The sequence below is a fragment of the Cottoperca gobio genome, chromosome 24, assembly GCF_900634415.1.
Source record: "Cottoperca gobio chromosome 24, fCotGob3.1, whole genome shotgun sequence".
In the NCBI taxonomy this organism is placed as follows: domain Eukaryota; kingdom Metazoa; phylum Chordata; class Actinopteri; order Perciformes; family Bovichtidae; genus Cottoperca; species Cottoperca gobio.
Window position 1 is genome coordinate 17,390,095 of NC_041378.1, and position 21,813 is coordinate 17,411,907.

The 21,813-nt window shown below is 39.8% G+C and overlaps 1 protein-coding gene across 1 annotated transcript; it reads right to left on the reverse strand.

Moving 5' to 3' along the window:
- Nucleotides 1-18: 18 nt before the first annotated feature.
- pnocb (prepronociceptin b) lies at nucleotides 19-21,357 on the reverse strand. The gene is made up of 3 exons (XM_029425434.1): nucleotides 21,221-21,357; nucleotides 8,702-8,961; nucleotides 19-2,800 (listed from the first exon to the last, which is right to left on the reverse strand). The coding sequence occupies exons 2-3, from the start codon at nucleotides 8,837-8,839 to the stop codon at nucleotides 2,147-2,149; spliced, it is 792 nt and encodes a 263-aa protein (XP_029281294.1). The 5' UTR covers nucleotides 8,840-8,961; nucleotides 21,221-21,357; the 3' UTR covers nucleotides 19-2,146.
- Between the last annotated feature and the right edge of the window lie 456 nt (nucleotides 21,358-21,813).

Below are 21,813 nucleotides of genomic sequence, written 5' to 3' on the forward strand. Positions count from 1 at the left end.
ACAAAAGAAATAGCAAACTATTTTATTGTAGTTTTCTCTATACACATTTGGTATGACGACTCAGAACAATGGTATAATGCTAGAAATGCACTGTATTCACAAATTCCATTTTTTTGTGTTGGATTGACAGAGAAACGCACACATGCACGTGCACAGTCGCACTCACACTGCAATCACCCACACACTCATAAGCATGAGTTATTACACCTCATAGTAAAACACTAATAAACACTATTAAGATGCAAAAGAATGACTGTGAACTGCAAGTGGAGGAAAATATCTCGATGGCAAACAAATGAACATGTTTTTTTCACCCAAGCAGAAACATATTCTGTGTAATAATGAGCACAGCTGACATGCACAGTTCATTTCATCCCTCTGCTGTTAAATGGTACATTAAGATGGTGGTTTTCAGGGCTCCTGGCACTTACACCTCCTTTCCCATCCTAACGTGCGATACACACCCTGTGGCCCTGCCAGTTTTCCAGCTTCACGCACTTCGGTACAATTGGACAACAGTGACATTAACAGCTCTGTAAATAGCCTCGGGTGGAGTAATGTTTGAGAACTGACTGGGGATGAGTTTCTCCTTACTCCTGATTTCCGCCTTAGCAACACTTTAAACTGCCTCCTTTCTATAATTGCAGGGTAAGTAAGGGATGAAAATAATTGTATTATTCGAATATTTGGAATCCGGGTGCGAGGTGGAAATATTACAATATGTTGGTGCGCAGGTCTATCACGGTTATGAACAATTTTATTTGAGTGGCAGTAATATTCAACCTCGTTTAGTTTGTCAGACAAAATTATAATTCCACTTTTAATATGCACATTGCCTTCCTTAAGCTTTTAATAGTCAGATGAATTGTACTAAATCAGTTATATTTTTGGAAGGAAGGTTGATTCTTTTGTTTAAAGTTATTCAAATATTAATAACGCTGCTATCCTCCACACCCAAATAAGTTTTGTACAGTCCCTCAGCTGTCACACAGAGGATGAGGTTATGACACTCTAGTTCTCTCTAGTGTTTTAAGAATGTTCTGATCTTTTAGTTTCACTGTGGAGGACATCGGTTAGTATCAGCTGTGAATTAAGTGTATTTATGTGTTTGACATCTTATGTGAATTTCTAATTTCACTGAACTTGCAGGAAAATCCAAGAATTACATAAAATGTTACTGAAGAAATTGATCCAGTCAGTAACCAAAAGCAACATCGTCTGTTCATCAAACACTAGAGGACAGTATTGTTCCACTGAGAGGAGCTCGAGGGAGCCGGCCAACCTGCTGCTCATCCCTGTAAGAGAAAAGCATCCCTCCAAGGCTTACATTGATAACCACCACTAAATGGACAAAATTACAACACAATAGAAAGGACAGAGACATTTTCTTTTGTCAATCGTCAGAATGAAGCAAAGGGAACAAGGCTTCTTTTGAGGAGAAATGCAGAGTGTTTGAAAGTTCAGAAAAAACTATTTAACATCCATTGTGTTTAATTAATTAAGTTCCTTAAGCAGAAAATTAGATTCTTTAATCAGTAATTAACAGTTTGTGCTTCAGCTCTGTCCAACCATCCGACGAAACCATCTTGAAAGCGCAGCGCTGGTCCAATTCCAATTAGATTCTTGATTTTATTATTATTATTATTATTAATAAATCCCAAAAAGCTTATTTTTTAAAGGGGAAAACTGTGAGGTAACAAAAAAGTCCATTACATGAGAGCTGGATATTAGTAACACAGACGACAGAGTGCAAAAGAACCCGCTGAAGCCGTGACTTCAGTCCCACACATGCACCAAAATGCATTCAACATGATTTTACATGTCACACCCTCAGGTCTCACCTCTGCTGAACGGCTTGCAGTGAATCAATCTCATTTGGCCCCTTTTATTATACCGACACACAAAAATATATTCAATTGCACTTCTCTAATTCTTTTATTTCACAGAATGGCATGAAAATATGCTTAATAAGAAGGACATCACGGTCAAAACATTCCTCGTTACTGAGAGACACAAAGAGAGGTGCAGCAAGATGGCGGAGTCTGTTCTTCTGATGACGATGGTGACGTCACACTTCAAATTGGAGTGAGCTGCTGAAAACATGATTGGTTGAGGTAAGTGGGGTAGTGAGAGCAACAGAAATACATTACAGTTTGTTTTGCCTCCAAACCCGAGTTACAGGGATGTTGTTGAGCCTGCCGCTGCGGCTGTTCCTCATGCCCAGGTACTGCCTGAGCAGCTGGTTCACCCGTTTCTGACTGTTCCATTTGCGGGCAGATTTCCGGACGCCTATGAACCCGCCATAGCGCTTTTGTAGGGGCCTCATGGGTGAGCCAATCAGCTTCCTGTATCCGTGGCGCCCCCTCTGAAAGCCACCAAAGCGTTTGGATAAGGTGATGGCCTCTGAGCCGTCATCTTCTTCCCCTTCTAGCTGGCTGTCACTCTCCACATTCCTCTCCCCCCTAAGCTTCCTCTCTTCGTCCGCCAGACTGAGACCCAGACCCCGCAGGCCCTCCCCCTCCTCAGAGGATTCCAGCAGTGATGAGTCATACTGGACACTGCGCTGCTTAAAGGGTGCCTCATCCTGCTCCCCCTCCTGGAAGCGCTCTGCGGCTGCAGACTGCAGCAGTTCACTGTCAGAGTTCAGGTCAAGAGAGGTCAGCTCCAGCTCCTCTCCTGTTCTCTTGAACAGAGCGCCTCCCTCAGAAAGTGTGGGATGGTGCGATAGCTTGACAGCACTTTTACAAACCTCCCATGTGATTGAAGAGGAGACATGACCCTCACACTCCAGCAAGCACACCTGCAAAGGGAGAAGACAGAGTGATAAGATAAGATAGTGCATTCAACAAATCACTCGACTAATTTATTAATCCAAAGAATGGTCAAAAAATTCTAAATTGTTGTCAGAATGTTGTTTTCCTGAAGTGATGTTGGAATATATTCTAGCCATGGCATAAGATGATGGTTCTACGACTGCAGAAGCAATTGAAGAGTATTTGAAGAGTTAAATCCCCGCAGGAAGCGAGTGTTTCAGCACCTTAGATGGCCGTTATCAGTTGTTGGGAGCATAGATTAGAGGCGGCATGGCCCTACTATACGTCCTTATTGGCTGAGTAGGCCATTATCACCTATTAGTAAGATGGATCACAGCAGGGACGTTGAAAATGGTTAGGCCCCAAACTCTAGTGGCCGTACAAATTATATTTACATATAACGGGAGCAAAGGAGGAAGTCAGGAGATGTAGTACAATGAGAGACAAAGTGAAGCCCAAAGTCAACATGTTGACTTTTTTCAACGTACGTATGTAAGTTAACTTATAACATACATAACATACTTAAATTATGTACGCTTTTTAAACCCAAACCATGATCTTTTCCTAAACCTATCTAAATAGTTGTGTTGCCTAAATCTAACCAAGTAGTTTTGTTTCCCAAGGTTAAACCACACTTTGAGTGCGACCGCTGCGGGTAGGTGCAGGTTGCCCCGTCTGAAGCATTCCAATGGTAGTGATAATTATTGATAATATCCATTTAATTGGTGTAACAATGGGGCCTAATGAAGCACACGGTGGCCATGGCAATGAAAGGTTTTCATAAATCCATAACAAAATCCCAAAAGGACTCATGATACAGGAGATTAGACACAGAAGGTACGCAACAAAAGAAGGAGATTGGAAACAGAAACCTCCCCATTGACATCTTGATTATGTTATTTTTATACTTACCAAAACAGGCATCATAGTACTGTGTGGGATTAGTTAATTATGCATCAGATCTGATCACTAGTTTTTAGATTGTATATTGATGCCTGTTAGCAGCTGCTTGTTAGGAGCCACATTAGTGTTATCAACGTTTTTGTTATCTTACTTAAATGTAGATGCTTAAAGCTGCGTTATTAAATTGTTATGGCCACTTTGGGGCAACACTCAACAACTAAATACAACACACCTCTGACATATTATAGCCGTGTTGACATGGCTAACCTATTAGCAAATTATCTTTTTGGCTGAAAACGGGGTGATGAGAGCCGTGAGACTGAATCAAAGGGCCGTTTATTGCTAAAATGCTGCGTAGAGCCTAGGGAATTTGCAGAGTTATTCTCTGTAGGTTTGTCAAATCACACATAATAATTATAACCATTTCTCATAAAAACAATGATTAGTGCAGCTTTAAAGACACTCATGGTCCCTTCCTGTGTTCATGTTGCCTTATCAGTAATCAGTCGATCGGTGAGATTAAAGGCTCTTAAAAAACGTTTAGAGCGAATACAAAAAACATATAGCATGTTAAAAAAAGATCTTTGCATCAACATGAGGTGGAAGGTTTGTAAATATATTGTCCAAGGTCAGCATATCATTTATGGCACACTTCTTTTTTAACCTGAAAAGTGTTCCTGCCGTGCTGTACAACCAGACCCAGGCTGAGAAAGCAGTCTCTTAACCTATCGGCTTATGTGTCATGGGAGTTAATGGCCGTTGTTCCTGCTGTGTTCAGCGTATACGGAAAGTTATGTGCCAATATGAGATGTCCGTCACTTGATCAATTTGACATCTACTTCTGCAAAATGATTGACAGCACAAAATTGGAAGAAATTACATATCAGTTTGAAGGACAGCAGGTAAATGATATCCAATCTTTTTCAGATTGGCTCTTCAAATTCTGGTAATGATATATTTGCTCTTGAAATGATATCTAGTATTTTGGAATTGAACTTTTTATATAGAATGTAGTTTGTCAGAGCTGAATCACTGACTCTCTCTGCAGTTTTAATGACCTTCATGTCTCATTATCATCACACCTGGCAATTGAGCTTCATGCCTGAGCACTCACAGTACTATACCAGTATGGAGGACCTATGAAGAACATTCTAAGTTGATCTGCTCATCAGCAACGTTTCTTGGAACTGCACATTTAGTTTGATTTAAAGCTAGCTAAAAATCCATTTTGCCATAATATTTATGCTGCTGGCTCACTTAAAATAAGACTGAATGTATCATTTATAGCCTTAAATGTAGAAAACCACAATGCATTACGTTTCTCTATGGACAGAGTAAATAGGCCACAGCTGCCACGCTACAGAGACTCATGCCCACATATCTCTCCTTTCTCCCTCTTCTTAAACTCCAGAGCCCTCTGAGTTAAATTTCAGTTTGAGGTAAGTAGCCAATCCCATTTACTCGTCAAATCTCGCACAAATTAGATGAATTGCATTGTTATCAGAAAACCTGCTCACATCAAAGGAATGAGGGAAGAGGGAGTTCCGCTGTGAAATTAATTATCCGTCGTAAATTAAATGAGCACACCAGGGGATTCTCGACGTCAGATCAATGGAGCAATCTGAAGGAGTTTATGAGTGAGAGGAGACGTGTGTGTGTGTGTGTGCGTGTGTGTGTATGTGTGTGTGTGTGTGTGTGTGTGTGTGTGTGTGTGTGTGTGTGTGTGTGTGTGTGTGTGTGTGCATACACTTGTGAGGACAAAAGGCTGAGAATTGTCTATAGTGAGGATGCTTCAAATGCTTTATTTTGTCAGTGTTGGTACTTAAATATAATTTCAAGGTTAGGCTACTCACATCATCCCAGGTTCAATTCTATCTGGGGACCTTTGTCACATGCTCTGCCATCCATCAAACAAAGCCATTAAAACACTAAATGAATTAGGTTGTTGTAGTGTTTCGGTGAAGAAACTCCTCACTTACGGGGCTGTGTCTCTCGGGGGTGGACAGAACACGAGTGGTCAGGGTCCCCCTTGAAATCTAGCTGGACACCTTTTCGTGCCAACCAGGAGTCTGTACACATGAATGGGTCATGGTCATGTTAATGCTGGAACCATCAATCAGCACTTTATCTCACAAGACCATATGGGATCCTTTGATGTGACTCAAACAAAGAGGAGGTCTGACTGCAGCACACATTTAAGGATTAAAGGGAAAGTTTGGATCCTTTGAAGTGTTGATGTAAGAGGTATATATCTATAATCAGTGTGTTACCTACAGTAGATGGTGGACGGCACACCTCCAGTCTAAGGAAACAAACAGGAGTACCAGCAAGGAAGCAAAGCAATGTACAGCTGCGTACATGTTTAAGTGTTCACTATATTTAGTATTTTCACTGCTTTACTTTGCTGTGAATCAGCCTTTTCCATCAGGGAACTGAAGCTGTTATCTTTGCTCTCTTCAAAGCCACCAGACTCCTTTGACAAAAACAGTCATTTTACCTCTCAGAACACAGGAAATGCTGGTCTACTGCTGCCACAATCTGTTAGTTTGTTTGTGTTACTTTGTTGTTTATCCATGAAATCCATGTAACACCGGAGGGGATGGAATATTGCATTGTGTCCCAAAAATGCTCAGAGCTCCATATTTAAAACAAGCAGACTCATTCTACTGAACAGACTTTTGTTAGGTTCTCAGTGTTGGGGAGTTGTGAACTACATCACATTAAACCAGTAGTTCAACTACATTCTTATTTGCATGGTAGAATTAGGAAATAAATGTTTTTTATTTAAAGCATTGCTTCACTACTGTAATTAAAACTCCATTTGAGCAGCCCTGCCCCCTTTTTCTTATATAGTTAAATATTTGAATTATATTTTGTTACAATTTTGTATCCCATATGCATTGACAGTTGGATCCTTTTTTACAAATTAGTTTGAATTTGTAAACAAATACAGTATATATGTATGTATATATATATTATACATATATATATATATATATATATATATATATATATATATATATATATATATATATACTGTATATATATATATTTATATATATATGTATATATTATATATATATATACTGTATATATATATTATATATATATATATATATATATATATATATATATATATATATACAGTATATATATATATATATTATATATACTGTATATATATATATTTATATATATGTATATATATATATTATATATATATATATACTGTATATATATATTATATATATATATATATATATATATATAAATATTCTGTATATATATATTATATATATATATATATAATATATATATATATATGTATGTACATATATATACTGTATATATATAGGCAGAGGCTGCCCAGAATTATGTAAATAATAGCTGTAGCACATATGATAAGCATAAATGTAAACAAAAGCTGGTATTTACCTTTAAGATTAGCGATGAGTGTAGTCAGTGCGAGGGATGACACTGTGCAATGCTTGATGCTTGTGTATGTATGGATGCCTGTATGAACGCGTTCATGAGTGTGTGCACTAATAAATCAATAGGTCTTGACATTATAACAAACACTGACAGCTCCACACACACTCTTTCAGTCTGGAATGGGAAACAATGGAATTGCTCAGTGGATTCCATCTGTGGCTCAATGGGAAAGCGGCTAACACAATGAGGAACTGATACAATGTGTCAGTCACCGATGTAAGCCCCGGCTGATGATACTGAGCAGCAGTCAATTACAGAGTTCTATTACAACTCCCAAAAAGGTCCCAGCTGTCTTTCTCTGCATCATTATCAGCTAAATTAGCCATCCTACAGCTATTCATGGACGCCCACAGACTATTTTTACCCGCTGACGTGTCTCACACTGTTTGGAAACGAGATTGTGTGCTGCACTGAAGTTTGGGTTTGAGATCAGAGAGCAATCGCATTCTATCAGTGCAGAGGCTGGTGCCTTCATGTTGGTCACGACGCATTGCACAAGTGCTGTAGATACTTACACATGCAAATAGCCCCCTCCACTATGAGACAGAAATAATTACAACTGTTCCCGCCTGGAATGTATCTCCAAAATATCAACTGTTGAGGAGCTCAGAAAAAAAAGCTTGATTTGTGTATTGTTTTGTTTTAGCTCGACTCTCTTTAGCCCAAAGGGGTTCGTCGCTACATTAAATGATAACCAGTTACTCCAGCTGGACTTCCTGGATGGTATTTCTTTGTCTCACTGGTATCTGCAGTGTTTTAACGTCAGGGTGTTTTCAGTCAGAATCCCTGCTTAGTCTTGTAAGTATGTCAATAAAATATCATTACTGTTATAAGTCTGTGTTAAAATGTGCAGTACCACAGTGCCTTTATGACACGGCCACTGTGGGGCACCACAACTAGCAATTGTTCTTACACAGTACTGAATATGTTATTTATTTATATTTTAGTGGAAAGATATTCTCTTTATTATATATTATGTTCTCTTTCTTCTTTTTATTTTCTTCTTTTATCTTATTTATGAAAATATTTTTCAAAGATTTGTGGAGAGGCTTTTTGCTTTTAATTGAAAGGAAATGTTTACTTGGTTTGTATTTTAGCCCCTTGACTAACATTACACTCCAAAGAATATAATACATTTGTTATATATAAAATGTATATTTGAGGGCACTGCTTTGAAAAATAAAATGTCATTGCACGAGAAAGACACAATAATCACATCGTTCTACCTCTGCATTGACTCCCATATGCAGGTAAACAAAGTGCACCAAGTAATGTCAAACAACACATTATGCAGAAGCTCTTATCGTGATTGAAAACAAGTTACTCAGACAAACACAAACACACCTCTATCAGGGAGCTGAAGGCTAGTTGCTGCTGTACCCATCCTGACACACACACTACAGGGTTGACAAGGCAGATGCTCTAATCAACAGTGAATCACGACGACAAACAGTGATACACACACACACACACACACACACACACATACTCACCATGGTATTGAAGGCTTGCTGCAGCTGCTGCTGCTGCAGGAGCATACCGCAGGCCACACAGTCCCCCTGGCAGTCACTGCGTCCAGGGGTGAAGAGACATGCCAACAGCACCGCCAGGTACCACAGAGGGATCTTCATCGCTCAGCACAGCCAGACAGGCAGAGACAAACAGGAGCCCAGCAGGTACAAGAGAAGAGTCTAAAACAAGGGTCAACAGCTGGAGAATCTGGGAGATAAAGCCTATGGGATGTGGGTCCAGTCTACAGGGAGAAATCAGACAGAGTGACAGGAACATTGAATCAATTCCAGTTTATAAGAATCATTAGCTGGATTTGGGCGGCCAGTCAAAGCGTTGGTGATGGGAGAGTGTTCAGCCAACAGCAGGAGATGAACAATGTGGGTGGGATAAAGAGAGAGCACAACCTGAGGCAATAAATGAGAAAATGGGTATTTTCCAGTGTGCAGGAAGCGGCCACTGCAGGGGTGGATGGCTGATGGAAATCATATCTCACAAGTGAACGGATCTTTGCTTGAAGACATCAGGGGCACCTTGTCGAGCCCTGTATCAACAAAAGCCGCTTGGTAGAGGCAGCAAATCTGTGAACCAGGTGCACGGTGGGTGTTGCTTGACCTCCTCTCCCTAACCTCAATCTATCCTGTCACTCACCGCTGTATCATCCAATATTTCAGAGATAACAAAGAAGAAACAGCCACTCAGAACATGATAGATTGATTCTGCCCTTAGACTGCTGCCTCACCACGAATGTATGCAGGTTTATGAAGTCCATGGCTAAGACGAACCAATGTATTTATGCCTTTTATGTAGTGCACACACAGTTTAGAAGTTTGTTATTTGAACAATTATTCATTCACCCTTGAACACTTGAAGGTTCCCTGTAAAGTTTTAGTCCTCTGGTGGTGCTGGACCTGCATTGAATAAAACATGTTGGCCACTTGGAGGCAGCGGAAACAAGACAGCATATAATGATATATTATTGTCTTTTGAGTTCACATGGCAAACTTGTTAGCATACAGTAGCTAATTCAACTCAGCTAGCACATACGGAGCATTAGCATTCATCTGGAGTCGTGTTTGTGTCCACCTGGAGAATGTGAGTCCAATGTTCACTCTCGTTTTAGCTCTCTCTCTCGCTGCTTCCAACTCCTGAGGGAAATATCAGGCTCTTTAGCAGCTAAATGCTCCACTATGTTGCACCAGCTGGTCGCTAACTTGGTCGTTTGTTGCCGGACAAGTAAACAGTGGGTTTTTACAGCTTTATGGCTGCAACTGGAAGGGCTGATAATTATAGAAGCTTTTAAGAATTTGAACTTTCCCTGGTAATGGTAATGACCTCTGTGCAGAGCTTCATTCTGTTTTAGGGTGAGGACCTCTTTATTACTCTTCTTGCCATAAATGACTTGCTTAAAGAGGCTGGTGTAAGAACATGTTTAGTGATACTTTACATGTTCAATACTTTACTCTTTAAATCATAGGTCGTTCCTTGGAAAGAACTGTGTCATTTTTCCTTAAATAAAGGAAAAAGTGAATGAATGAATTCCAAGTAATTATTTGTGTAACCTTCAAGCTCAGTGCATTTAGTCAGCTGGTGTGAAATGTGAGAAGCAAATCATTCCAGTAGATATAGATATAGATATACTTATTAGCAGTAATTGGAGTTGCTGTTCATAATGACATAATGAGTATAAAATGCTAGAGCATAACTAGTGTTTATAATAGTGCCATTATGCTACAATCATCAGAGCGCCAATTTCTATATTAACTCCATAGCTGAAAATGAAACACACTGAGCATAAATGATACGGTGATAAGATTGCTGTATGCAATGTTATGTAGCCTTAAAGATAAATGTCAATGTCGTGTTGACCCACACAAGCCCCCATCTGGTCAAACGGAATTCACACTCATAATGTTTTCACAGGTCTGATGAAGACAGAGACAAGTGGCAGAAGTCACAGCGAGGGACCGCACGATGCCTCCGTAAAGACATCATATCTCCCTATTGATGAGAGTGAATGGAAATGTTTAACAACACAGAGTGGGTCTCACACTGGCGGGTACATTGATGTGAAAATAAATAAATAAAAACTAGTACACCGCGACTGTTTTCACTGTACAACATTACCATTCGTAATTAATAGCATATGAAACAGGTCGTGTGTGACTGTGGTCCATTTACAAATATCTAAATGGCTTTATGGGAAATCATTAGAGGGACGTGTTTGTTTGCTTTGCTGAAATGTTTTGTGCAATGATCATTTGCTAGCCTGCTGACTAAGCCCATTTCATATTGTTATGTTGCCCTAAGTGGCCCCTTACGAAGTAAGACGAACAAATGAGTAAACCCGCACAGCATAAGTGATGGTGCAGGCCTGGATACGCTCCAGCAGCACAAAGATGTGGCTTTCACACATTGATCATATTCTACCACAGTGTATTAATATGCACACTGTGAGCTTTTTGTCAACACTATTATAATTGAAAAGTCGTGCAATGTCTGTCGTAAGCTTTATAATTAGGCAATGGATGTTGCTGGCATCCAGACATTTAGAGGTTATAGCTAAACAATATAAGGACAGTATCAGATTATCTGCAGCGCAGTATCAGTATCTTCATTATGCTTTACAACTTTTATTTCCATTTTACAAAACAGTCTTCCAGTATATGTTTCGAGGATGATTTGATGTGACACATGCATAAGAGAAACCTTTGAAACGAGTAACATTTGAGTGCAAATCCACATAAAAAAAATAAGCTGTGTCGATTCAATTTATCCAGCGAATTTTGAAACTTATATTTTACAAATTGAATGAATAAAGTTGCCCTTATTCATTAGGTTTAATTAGGATTTGTTGCACGAAGATTCATTTAGTTGCATCTTGCTTTTGATGAATTGGCAGGAGAGCATTTATATCTTTCTGAAGGCTCAGGCAATGAGTTACCAAGCCGTCATCTGCTGCCTCTTTTGAATTGAAGCCATTATTGTTAGTGTGAAACAATTGACAAGGATATTAAGTGTTAATGGGCTACATTCTCATCAATCCGCAGCCTTAACATGTTTATAGTGGGTACAATAGTGAGCTGCTTGTAATGATTTGTATTGGTTAACTGGTTGACACAGGATGGGTTGCTCATTGTTTATTCATTACATATTCAGATCTGTTGGCACACCTCTTGTCCCCGCACAGCGCGCCACACTTAACCCTTTACTACCCAATAATACATCCCATGAACAGGGATGGCCCAGGTCTTTGAACATGTTTTATATAGAGTTGCGTTCCCCACAGGATGGCCTCTATCACGCTGTGTATGTCTGACATCCAGCTGCCATTATAGCTTTGGCTCTGATCAGTTTAGGTGAATGTACAGAGAATGAATGAACATGTTAGAAAGTCAATAAGGCAGAGCTCATAGAACATGTACTGAATCCCTGTTCTTACAACAGAGATGTGCACAAAGCTGGGCTGAATTTGCCGAGCCCCCTTTGGCCGAGCTACACGTTCTCACTCCCAGCACACATTGAGGTCTGCCCATCTGGAGGGAAAGAAGTTCCTCCGCCGGACACAGAGATGGGCAGACCCAGAGTCATACAAATATGTAAATAAGCAAGACGCAAAGGGACCTGTCTGATGGTAAACCTGGATTCGGGAATCTTTGCGAAAACTCTTCTAAGGCTCGCTGCCCCAAGACCTGTTCTAAGACCTTTTTCGAGTTCGAGCAACAGCTCTTCAAAAAGCCTGTGCACATCCCTGTTTCACAACAGTGTGGTTCATTATAAATGAGTATGTTGTACAAATTTAGAGAAGAACACAGAATCCTGTCATGTAGCACCTTTTCAAATCTTACTCGTTACGAGGAGCGCCATTCAGCCTGTGAACAGCTGTATAATATCCCTGATGATGTCACCAGGGTAATCTCAGCTTGGGTTCGACACCTGAGACGTAGAGTCTATATTACAAAATGGAGAAGTATGTTTTGAAAGAGGAGGCAGGATTTAACGTATGACGCTATCCAGTTGCATTATAGGAAGTGTAGGATTAAGTGTATTTGTACTAAAGGTCAGGACGTCTCTGCCTCTGCTGCTTCAATTTTACAATTATCTATTTAATGTGTCTTTTGTGAGTCTCACAACTTTATGGAAGTGCAATACTAAATTGCTGGAGTGCACTTTTCATTGACACTGAAGGTTAGAGGATATTCTTTTTGTACCTGTTTTGAAGTATAAAGTATGTAAGTCAAGAGGTGAGCAGTCTTGTTCTTGAAAAGGACAAATGAAGAGCACTTCATCACTGTACAGGTTTCTTGTCTTTTGGTCAGGACCCTGTGAGAGTCACTGGTATGAATGACAATGTATGCTAGCAGCACAGCTCAAGGTCTGTAATACGCACAGACATTCATGGTTCCCAGACGGTGAATGCTAATGATTCTGGTAACCACCATGAGGTTGGTGCTTCCCAGAGGGGCAGACTAGATCCAAAAAAAATAATGTTTTAGTCATTTATTTTGAACTTCATGTCTTAGTTATCATCCTTTCCCTGGCATGTACTGCTTTGATTATTGTGCACAGGCGCTCCTGACAACCAGGGGCCAGAAAGAGTCACAACTTTTCATATCTCTACAAATAACTACAAATTGAATCTGTGACATTTAGAGCCATGAACCTACACACTCCTCTCTCTGCTCTATTTCAGTAATGACACAGTTATTGGTCATGATATTACCACTGGTCCAATTTAGCCACCCTTGCCTATAAATTTGCATCCAATTTTTAAGATTTCGTATCATTTGCATAATCTATCTGACAGAGCTGGCGGTTGACTGGGTGCATAGGGCTGATGTACGATGTACCGTACACTGATGAAGTGGTCCCTGGGACAGGAAGGCCCCTACAAACCAGGCTTTCCACCAGGGCAACAAGCCAGCACACCCGTCCAGGCCCTGGGAACTCATTACAGTAAGATTTCCATCACTATATTCACAAATATAAACAGCCTGGCCCATCTAAATGAACGATGACCAAAAGAAAATGGACTATAACGTAGGGCCTGATGCTTCTGAATGAATCTTTCCATCTTGAACAAATGAATGCTTTTACCCATTACTTTCCAAACAAATATGCTTCTTTTATGTGTCCATTAGCTTACCTAAGACCGTGGAAAGTGTTTTCAAGATAAAAATGTTTTTCCCTTTCAATCACACAGGAGGCAATCAAAACATTCATAAAAGGACCCCAGGTTTCATACATTTGGTTTTGTTTACTGAGTACCTTCTTGTCAGAGCCTGAAATGCATAAAAAACTCCAGAGTGATGTTGCTGGATATCCCCCCCCCCCCCCCCCCCCATTTTCTCAGGTTTGTACAGAAGAGTATTAGGGTCAGGTAAGGGGGTGAAATGTGAGGGGGAAGATTTATATTTATTTTGCATTTAGGTGTTAATAAGTTAAAAATGTCGAGAATAAGGTGAAAATAAAAAGAATAAAGTAGAGATGTCGAGATTAAGGTCGAACTTTCACTATTAGTGTCAGGCATAAGAAATCAGAGGAGGAAGATTTCTTATTTGCATTTTGAGAATAAAGTCGAAATGTCAAGAATAAGGTTGAACTTTAGAGAATAAATCAAACTGTTAATGTTAGCACAAATTCTGAAAGGTCAGCTTTATTCTCTTTATTCATTTTTACTTTCTACTTTAATCATTTTCCGTAAATTTGCCATAAATATATTGTCTCGCAATATTACGTGGAGAGAATTATTTATTTTTTAAATCAAGGAGAGGGCACAGAGAAAATATAAACAACATGCTTTTGAAATATTATATTCAGCGCCCCTCTAAATCTCAATACCTTTTGTATAATCCCTTAAAAAAGACCCTTTTGTATTTCTAGCGAAAGCCAACACGTGAATGGATGAGAGATGGATCGCAGCAGCCTGCGCACTGTTTACAAAGTTGTAAAGCAAAGTATATTAATAAAGCTAACGGTGGGATAGATTAGCATTAGCAGTTTAAATAAAGGGTGGAGACAGGGCCAAGGTGTCACGAGTGTGAGTGGGGGAGAAGAAAAGCTCCGTGCTCGTCTCTGACAAAGCTCTGACTCACTCTATCTCATCCATTAGTCGTCTGCATGAAGCCGGAAAACACAAAGGAGTCTGCTAATGCATAGATAACCTAGAGGTCACTCTCTCTGTTTCCTTTCTGCTCACACTTTTGCATCTTGCCTCAACACAGCCTTTCTTCGTCCGCTCACCTCTCAGTGTTTCTCCTCATTTCCACATCCACAGCTGAGTTCTTTTATTTTTAGTCAAATATTGCTGAGGTTTCCAGGCTCCTCCAGTGGTGTGTCGCTCTTCACTCCTCTTCATAAAGGCCAAGCTGGAGCCAGGAGCCACCAAAGATGGATGACATGATCACTTTAGAGGAGGGAAAATTATAGAAAATTCCTATAAAATTCCTATTCTACCAATTACATCTCATCTGTAATTAATGGTACTTGATTAATTCTTTATAACCTGAGGATATTCATGAGTGTTTTATCACCTTACTCTTGCTTGAAATCGCTTGTTGAAAATTCATTGATCTGAGATAATGGGCCAATAAAGTGCAGTTCAGTGTGTGAATGGAGAAAGGACCAAGACATAAACAGGCCTTATTATACTGATTCAAAATTCATAATTTCTCCAGTCTGGCTCTGATACATTTCTCTGGACGGCTATTCTTTCAAAGTGTTCATTTACTCAAATGACAAAAAGAATCTCTTGTGTTTGAAGATTTTTTGTTTTGCACCTCAAGGTTTTAAAGAACAGTCTCTGATTTCTCCCTCAAGGGAGTCAAATGGAATGGTGTCTGTGAAGCTCATAACATTTGTTTTCAAGGCTTTAAGTGCAACACATGGATTTCCATCCAGAAACAGACGTCTCAAAACCTGAGAAAATAAAACTAAAACTATCTAAATGGCTATTTATAAATGTTAACTGCATCTATTTCAACTGAGATTGTATGCAGGTGTATGCAGGTACAATCCTGTCTCCTATAAATTGTGTGCATAATAATGTTTATATACTACGAACTACTGCAGCAAATACATTTAGACTGAATCATTTTACCAGCAAATGAGGAAACTGTTGATTTTTGTACATGTTCATGTAATATCCACACTTGCAATATAACATTTCTCATAGCAACTATTACTTTAGTTTAATACAGAAAACATTTAACTGTGTTCTACAAACGTTTTTTGTTATATTTGTGGAAATTCTCTTTACATCCCGACAGCAATCAATAAATCAAATGCTCTGAAAAAATATGAAAAGAATCACAGCTGTGAGTACTAACATTAGAGATGTTGGTTGTTTACATTCATAATGATAATTTGTGGCTTTGGAGGAGGCCTGATTGAGGGGCTGTCAGTGGGAACTTTCTCACTAGATGTAGCCACTTATGGAGCTAGTGCTGCTAGATACTTTCATTGTAAAAGAGTTGGCAACACTGGGATGGGTTCCGTTTAAACACTTTTTAAAATCTAGCTTACTCTTGCTGGTTTCTCCAATGTTACCTACCCGAGCTTTAACCGTGGTACTGTTGTTGCCTAAACCCAACCACAGACGTGAACCCTGGGCTGGTGTCAAAGTCCTGCCCTTTGAACCTTTCACCCACTTGCCATAACTTCCACGCAGCTCATGAATAAAGCACTACCTTTGCTCAAAAAATGATGCAAAGTTCATCATCATCCAAACACATCTATGTAAACGTAATATTTAAGAGATCGGAATGTTCAGAACACAATTCTCATAGGGACTATTTCTTGGTAGAAAGTAGTTCAGGTGAAACCTCCAGATTAACAGGGACAATGTTTCTGAAAGCACATTGCTGTTGAATTTTTAATCTATCAACAAATTTAACGACCGTCTGGGGACTGAAGAATAAACTAGTGTAAGAAAACACCATCATAGCAAAATGTTTGCTTCATGTTATCTTTTTAAACTGCATGGGCTGCAACTAGGTGCTGTTGACTGGGGTCCCCAAGGACCTTTTAATGCATTGCTTTTTATTGGTATTTTATAAAAGCACTAATTAAAACAGAAAACAATGATATGAAGTCATTAGGAACACATTGATTGACAAAGTCATGGAAACATTGGAGTCATAGAATAAAACACAGGTGAGGTTCGACAACAAGTAGACTTCTGGGTGTGTGGGGACCCCAGTTGATAGGATGGTGAGCGCAAACATCATGAAGGGCTGGAGTCTGAGTCTCAGAGCATGGTCAAATAAAACTAAGACTATCTGCATCGGTAAATACCAATACAAGTAAATAAGAAAATGATTGTTAACGTATTGGCGAAAAAATAAAAAGGGCACCAGTGCGCTGAAAGGTTTCCAGCATGTATGGCAGCTTATATGGCACTGCATCGCGTTTCCTTAATTTCTAGGCCACTAGAGGGCACTTTTGCTGTCTTCGCCCCACTAAGAGTTCCCTGAGTCCACCAGCGGTTGGCGTTGAAATGGTTTAGAAAATGGAAGTATACGGAGCAAAACTGCACAGAGAAATAAGAATTTTAATCAACATTGCAAACCTCAAATGAGTTATGTCTCTTAAACAAGGCTCCCTGCAGCGCTTTAGTGCTCATCATGTGGTGAGTCATCAGGCCAGCCTCTTGACATGAGATACTGTATCGCTCATAGGTCACTGATTGCCTGCAATTACACTGTACCCTATAAACTCATTTAAAAGTCCAACCCTAATTGAATTATTTTCAGATTGGTTTTTGGTTACTCTGCTTCCCAAAGTGAACAGCTGAAATACAAATAATTAAGGGGGTAATTTCCACTGCAGACGGGGGGGAACGTGTCCCCCTCACTTTAATAGTTTTTAAACTAAAACCTCTCTGAACATCTCCAAGCAAATCAAAATGTTAGTACTCTCATCTGAGTCACCTTCAGTTGTTACTGTGCACTCAGTGAAATGTGCTGTGAGTGCTTTGCAAATTTTTCCACCCTGTGTTTTGTATCTCAGGTAGAATACAGGCTATATTATCTTATTGGTGAAGGTTGTCAGGGCTATATGAAACCGGAAAAAGGACCGACTACTTTGTTTTTAAGCTACACTTAATATTTTCCTATAAACAAAAAACAGTAAAGCACTTTACTAAACTAAAAAAGGATTTAACTTAATAATCCCCCCAACACACACACACACACACACACACACACACACACACACACACACACACACACGCACACACTTCCAAACCCATAATCCTACTTTGACTCTTCCTTAAACTCAAAACTCACATAGAAGCCCAAAGAAAACAACAAGAGTCATGCAATACTACTGAAATCAACCCCAAACATGACCACTGTTGTCCTGTCAAAACACAGATAACAAGTTACTCTTTCAAAAACCTTCAGCTTGAGGAGGATTTACACACACACAGCCACAGGATCATCTGTCACACACACACCGCAGTGTAAATCCAGCTGCCTGCGCAGGCACAGATAAACAGTGTGTGACACGCTGGAGAGTTTAGAGGAGCAGGAGCAGGAAAAGGTGAGCTTGCAGTTGTGCCCTTCCACGCAGGACGGATCTTGAAATGACTCATCTGAGAGAATGCGCTTGATCCAATTTAGAGGCGTCTGCCACGGCTGCACCAGATTCCATGATTGTACCTGTTACATGCCCCGTTGCACGATTCAAATCTAGTTATTGTCACACAGAAGCAGAATTGAAAGATTATGAGCATCATAGACGGGAGAGAGGTCAAGAGTAAAGGACACTGAGGGCATGATGATGCTGTGTATGCAGCTACATGCAAGCTTCGTGATAACGTACTATTACACATTTATCTCACAAACTCTGTCTTACTGTAATCATATCTCGTGGAAGAATCACAATTCCTGCTCCTGGATAACTATGTGCCTTTATCTTGCAGTGCTTTTATTCTTTAGGAAATCTTATCTCACTTAGACTGCAGAGCACACAAATTGAGTGGAAATATGATAAACTGCATCTAATTTCCTCCTTATATCCCGCATAGACTAAAGCAATCTCACATACACGTTTGCACAAAAATAAAGTGGAGATATGATACTCTTTATATTCATATTCGGAGGCACCATCATATCAGATCAATTGAGCATATAATTACTATTGTTGCCATCAATTGTGTCCGCAGGGTTTCTTTTAATCTGCACCTGAGGGTAGATCATTCCCAGCATCAGATATGTCTTTCATACCAGCAATTATCTCATGAAGCTGTCTTAATAGCCCCAAAATAATATTCTCCCCGTGCAGTCCAACTTGGATGATAGCACACTGAGAGAGCGAGCAGCACACACACACACACACACACACACACACACACACACACACACACACACACACACACACACACACACACACACACACACACACAGGCTGAACCTGATGCAGCATTAGATGTGTCGGGGTCTGTGGGAGAAGGGCGGACGCTGTTTGAGAAGTGCATTCACGTCAATCTTGACTCTTCGTTCCCATGTCAGTTATATGTTGATACTTCTTTAAGACCAGAAAATAAAGTTACGTGCACTGACATCAAGCTAAACCATCTACAATACACTTTAAAAAGTGAATTGAAAATGTCAAAATATAAGAATTATCAAAGCTAAATCAGCTCTTGGCTTTTGGAGAGAGAAAAAAAGGTTTTAACACAATGGGGACATTGCGCCCTTAATGATGGACTCCTGCAGTGTTGCTTCCCACCAGACCCAGACTGTATAGCTGAAATTCTGCAGAGTGTGAGGCAGCTGACATGGTGTCATCATTGATCTGGTCACTGTTAAGCTGCATTGACACCTGCACTAATCCATTGGACATGGAGGCAGGGGAAAGCAATCTAGCACAGCCGGACAAGCTCACTACTTTTATCAAGGTGGGGACAGTGAAGCTGGAAAAGGTGATGAGCTGCGAACATACTTGTGCATGGAAACAGGTACGGGAATATCTGGTAACTTTGCTGTTCTTATTGCTCAGTAAATCATTCTCTGATCACAAAGAAGAGTTATATTTGTGACTCATTACCAGCAGTCTTAATGAATATTGACAGAAAGGGCAAAAAATGATGTAAACTATAATCAGCTCAATCATAGCGCAGGCAGCAGAAATCCTAAAAGCTTGTATTAACTGATTAGAGAGAGAAAGCTCATGCAATGATGTCTGGCTAAGCAATCAATACAGAATAAATAAATTGCTAATTAAATCTTGACATTCTTTCCTAAAAAGATGAGGTATGATTAAATCAAAGCGATTTTAGATGAGTTTTTATGGATCTAAATATTGAGGCTATAGATTTTGGGTTATTAAGCCTTTTAGCCAAGGTACAGCTTTCACACAAAAGAAAAAAGAAATGCACAAATCGGTTGACTCTAACCACTTAACATACTTAAATACATTATTCAGATTAACCTGATATACCTCTAAAATACTTTATCACACAGCGTCCTGGAACATGTTCCATTCTCCTGGAAACATTTCCCCTGTGTGAAGTCATTTATCTGTGAACGGCACATTAACCATCCGTTTCTCTCCCCTGTCTGCGCAAGTACCGTCTTTACTGATAATGGAAAAAGATTATGCACATTCATTACCATGATCATTAAAATCATTATTATCATGCGCTTAGCATAATAACAGCGTTCAACATATTCACTTCTGCAGCTTTTTCCTTACTAGCTGCAAAATACAATTGCTTTTGTCAATGTTTCTTTGAAGATTTTGTGTGATGTATTTAATCTGACATATAATACTCCATGATCAATCATAAGAGCAAACCATAAATAAGCTGCTTTTGGAGTGGCGTTCACTGACTGCTGCCAGTGCTATTTTGATCAATTTAGCTTTAATCTTATTGAAAACTAGCAACAGGAAGACTGTTTCTAAAACACAATTTTGTATTGGCTTCTTTACTATCATTAAGTTACATTTGATGATGATTTTTCATTTATTTGTATTTGTATATATTTGTATATACTGTATTTGTGTTAGATTAAAGTCAGTTACACCTTCGACCAATACAAAGTGCAACTGAGTAACTAACTGCTTTCTCAGCACGACCTGAGACTTCCTCTCTTGTTAATTAAGGAACTATCAGGTGCGATGTGGCTGACTGTGACTGTGCTACCTTTAGAGCCGCAGGGAGACAATCAGAGTAATGGAAAAAAAAAAGATTACTGCAGGTGAGGAGGGTTATTTACAGCATCACCTCCGAGGTCAAAATCAAAACAGACGAAGCAGAAACGACACTCAATAAAACGAAGGGGAGCGAAAGAGGGGGAACGGTGGTTCCATTAAACAACACTATTCCCCCAGGAGCTATTAGCCAGTGGTTTGTGCATACAAGACACAACAAGTCCTTTTTCTAATAAGCAGTTTTCTTATCTCTAAACAAGTGTCTTCATTTAACGGCACAATCTCTACACACAGGTAAGCTCACACTCATGTGGAAAAAAAGTCAGACTTGAGCACTTCCTTACCTGTGTCTGTGACGTAAAGATATTCTCTCAGAGTCCTCCTTCTGTGCTTCTACAGGAGAGTTTGGTGGCTCAGCTCGTATCCTTAGGCTAAGGGTTTCAACAACTGAACGCATGCCTCCTCTGAGGCTTCTTATAATGGCACACCCCTTCCCTCCTGGCTCAACACTCCAGTTCTCTCCCCCCTCCCTTCTCCTGTTTATCACCATTCACATCACCATAGAGGAGGGCTAGAGAGAGGGGTGGATTCCCCCATTCTGTTACGCACAAACCCCGGACAGACACACAACTCGTGCCCCGTGCTGACGTAGGAGGCATTGCCTACGCTACCAGTTTTATCTTCATTGAACTAACTAATAGGGCTCTGCAAAATACGCATTATCCACCGTGATATTGATCCAGAATTCCTGTGTCTAAGGTTTCCATAAAACCCACAACCTCGACGCCAACCTGCTGCCAAGGTCAGGGAAACAATTTGCCCATCGAATCGGATGTTTACCCCAGAAAGTTGAGTAAAGCAGTTCCATGGAGATGATCACGGGTCGATAAGGTTGTTTGTGTTGGGTCAGAGGAAAACAACAAGCCTTTTTGTTTTT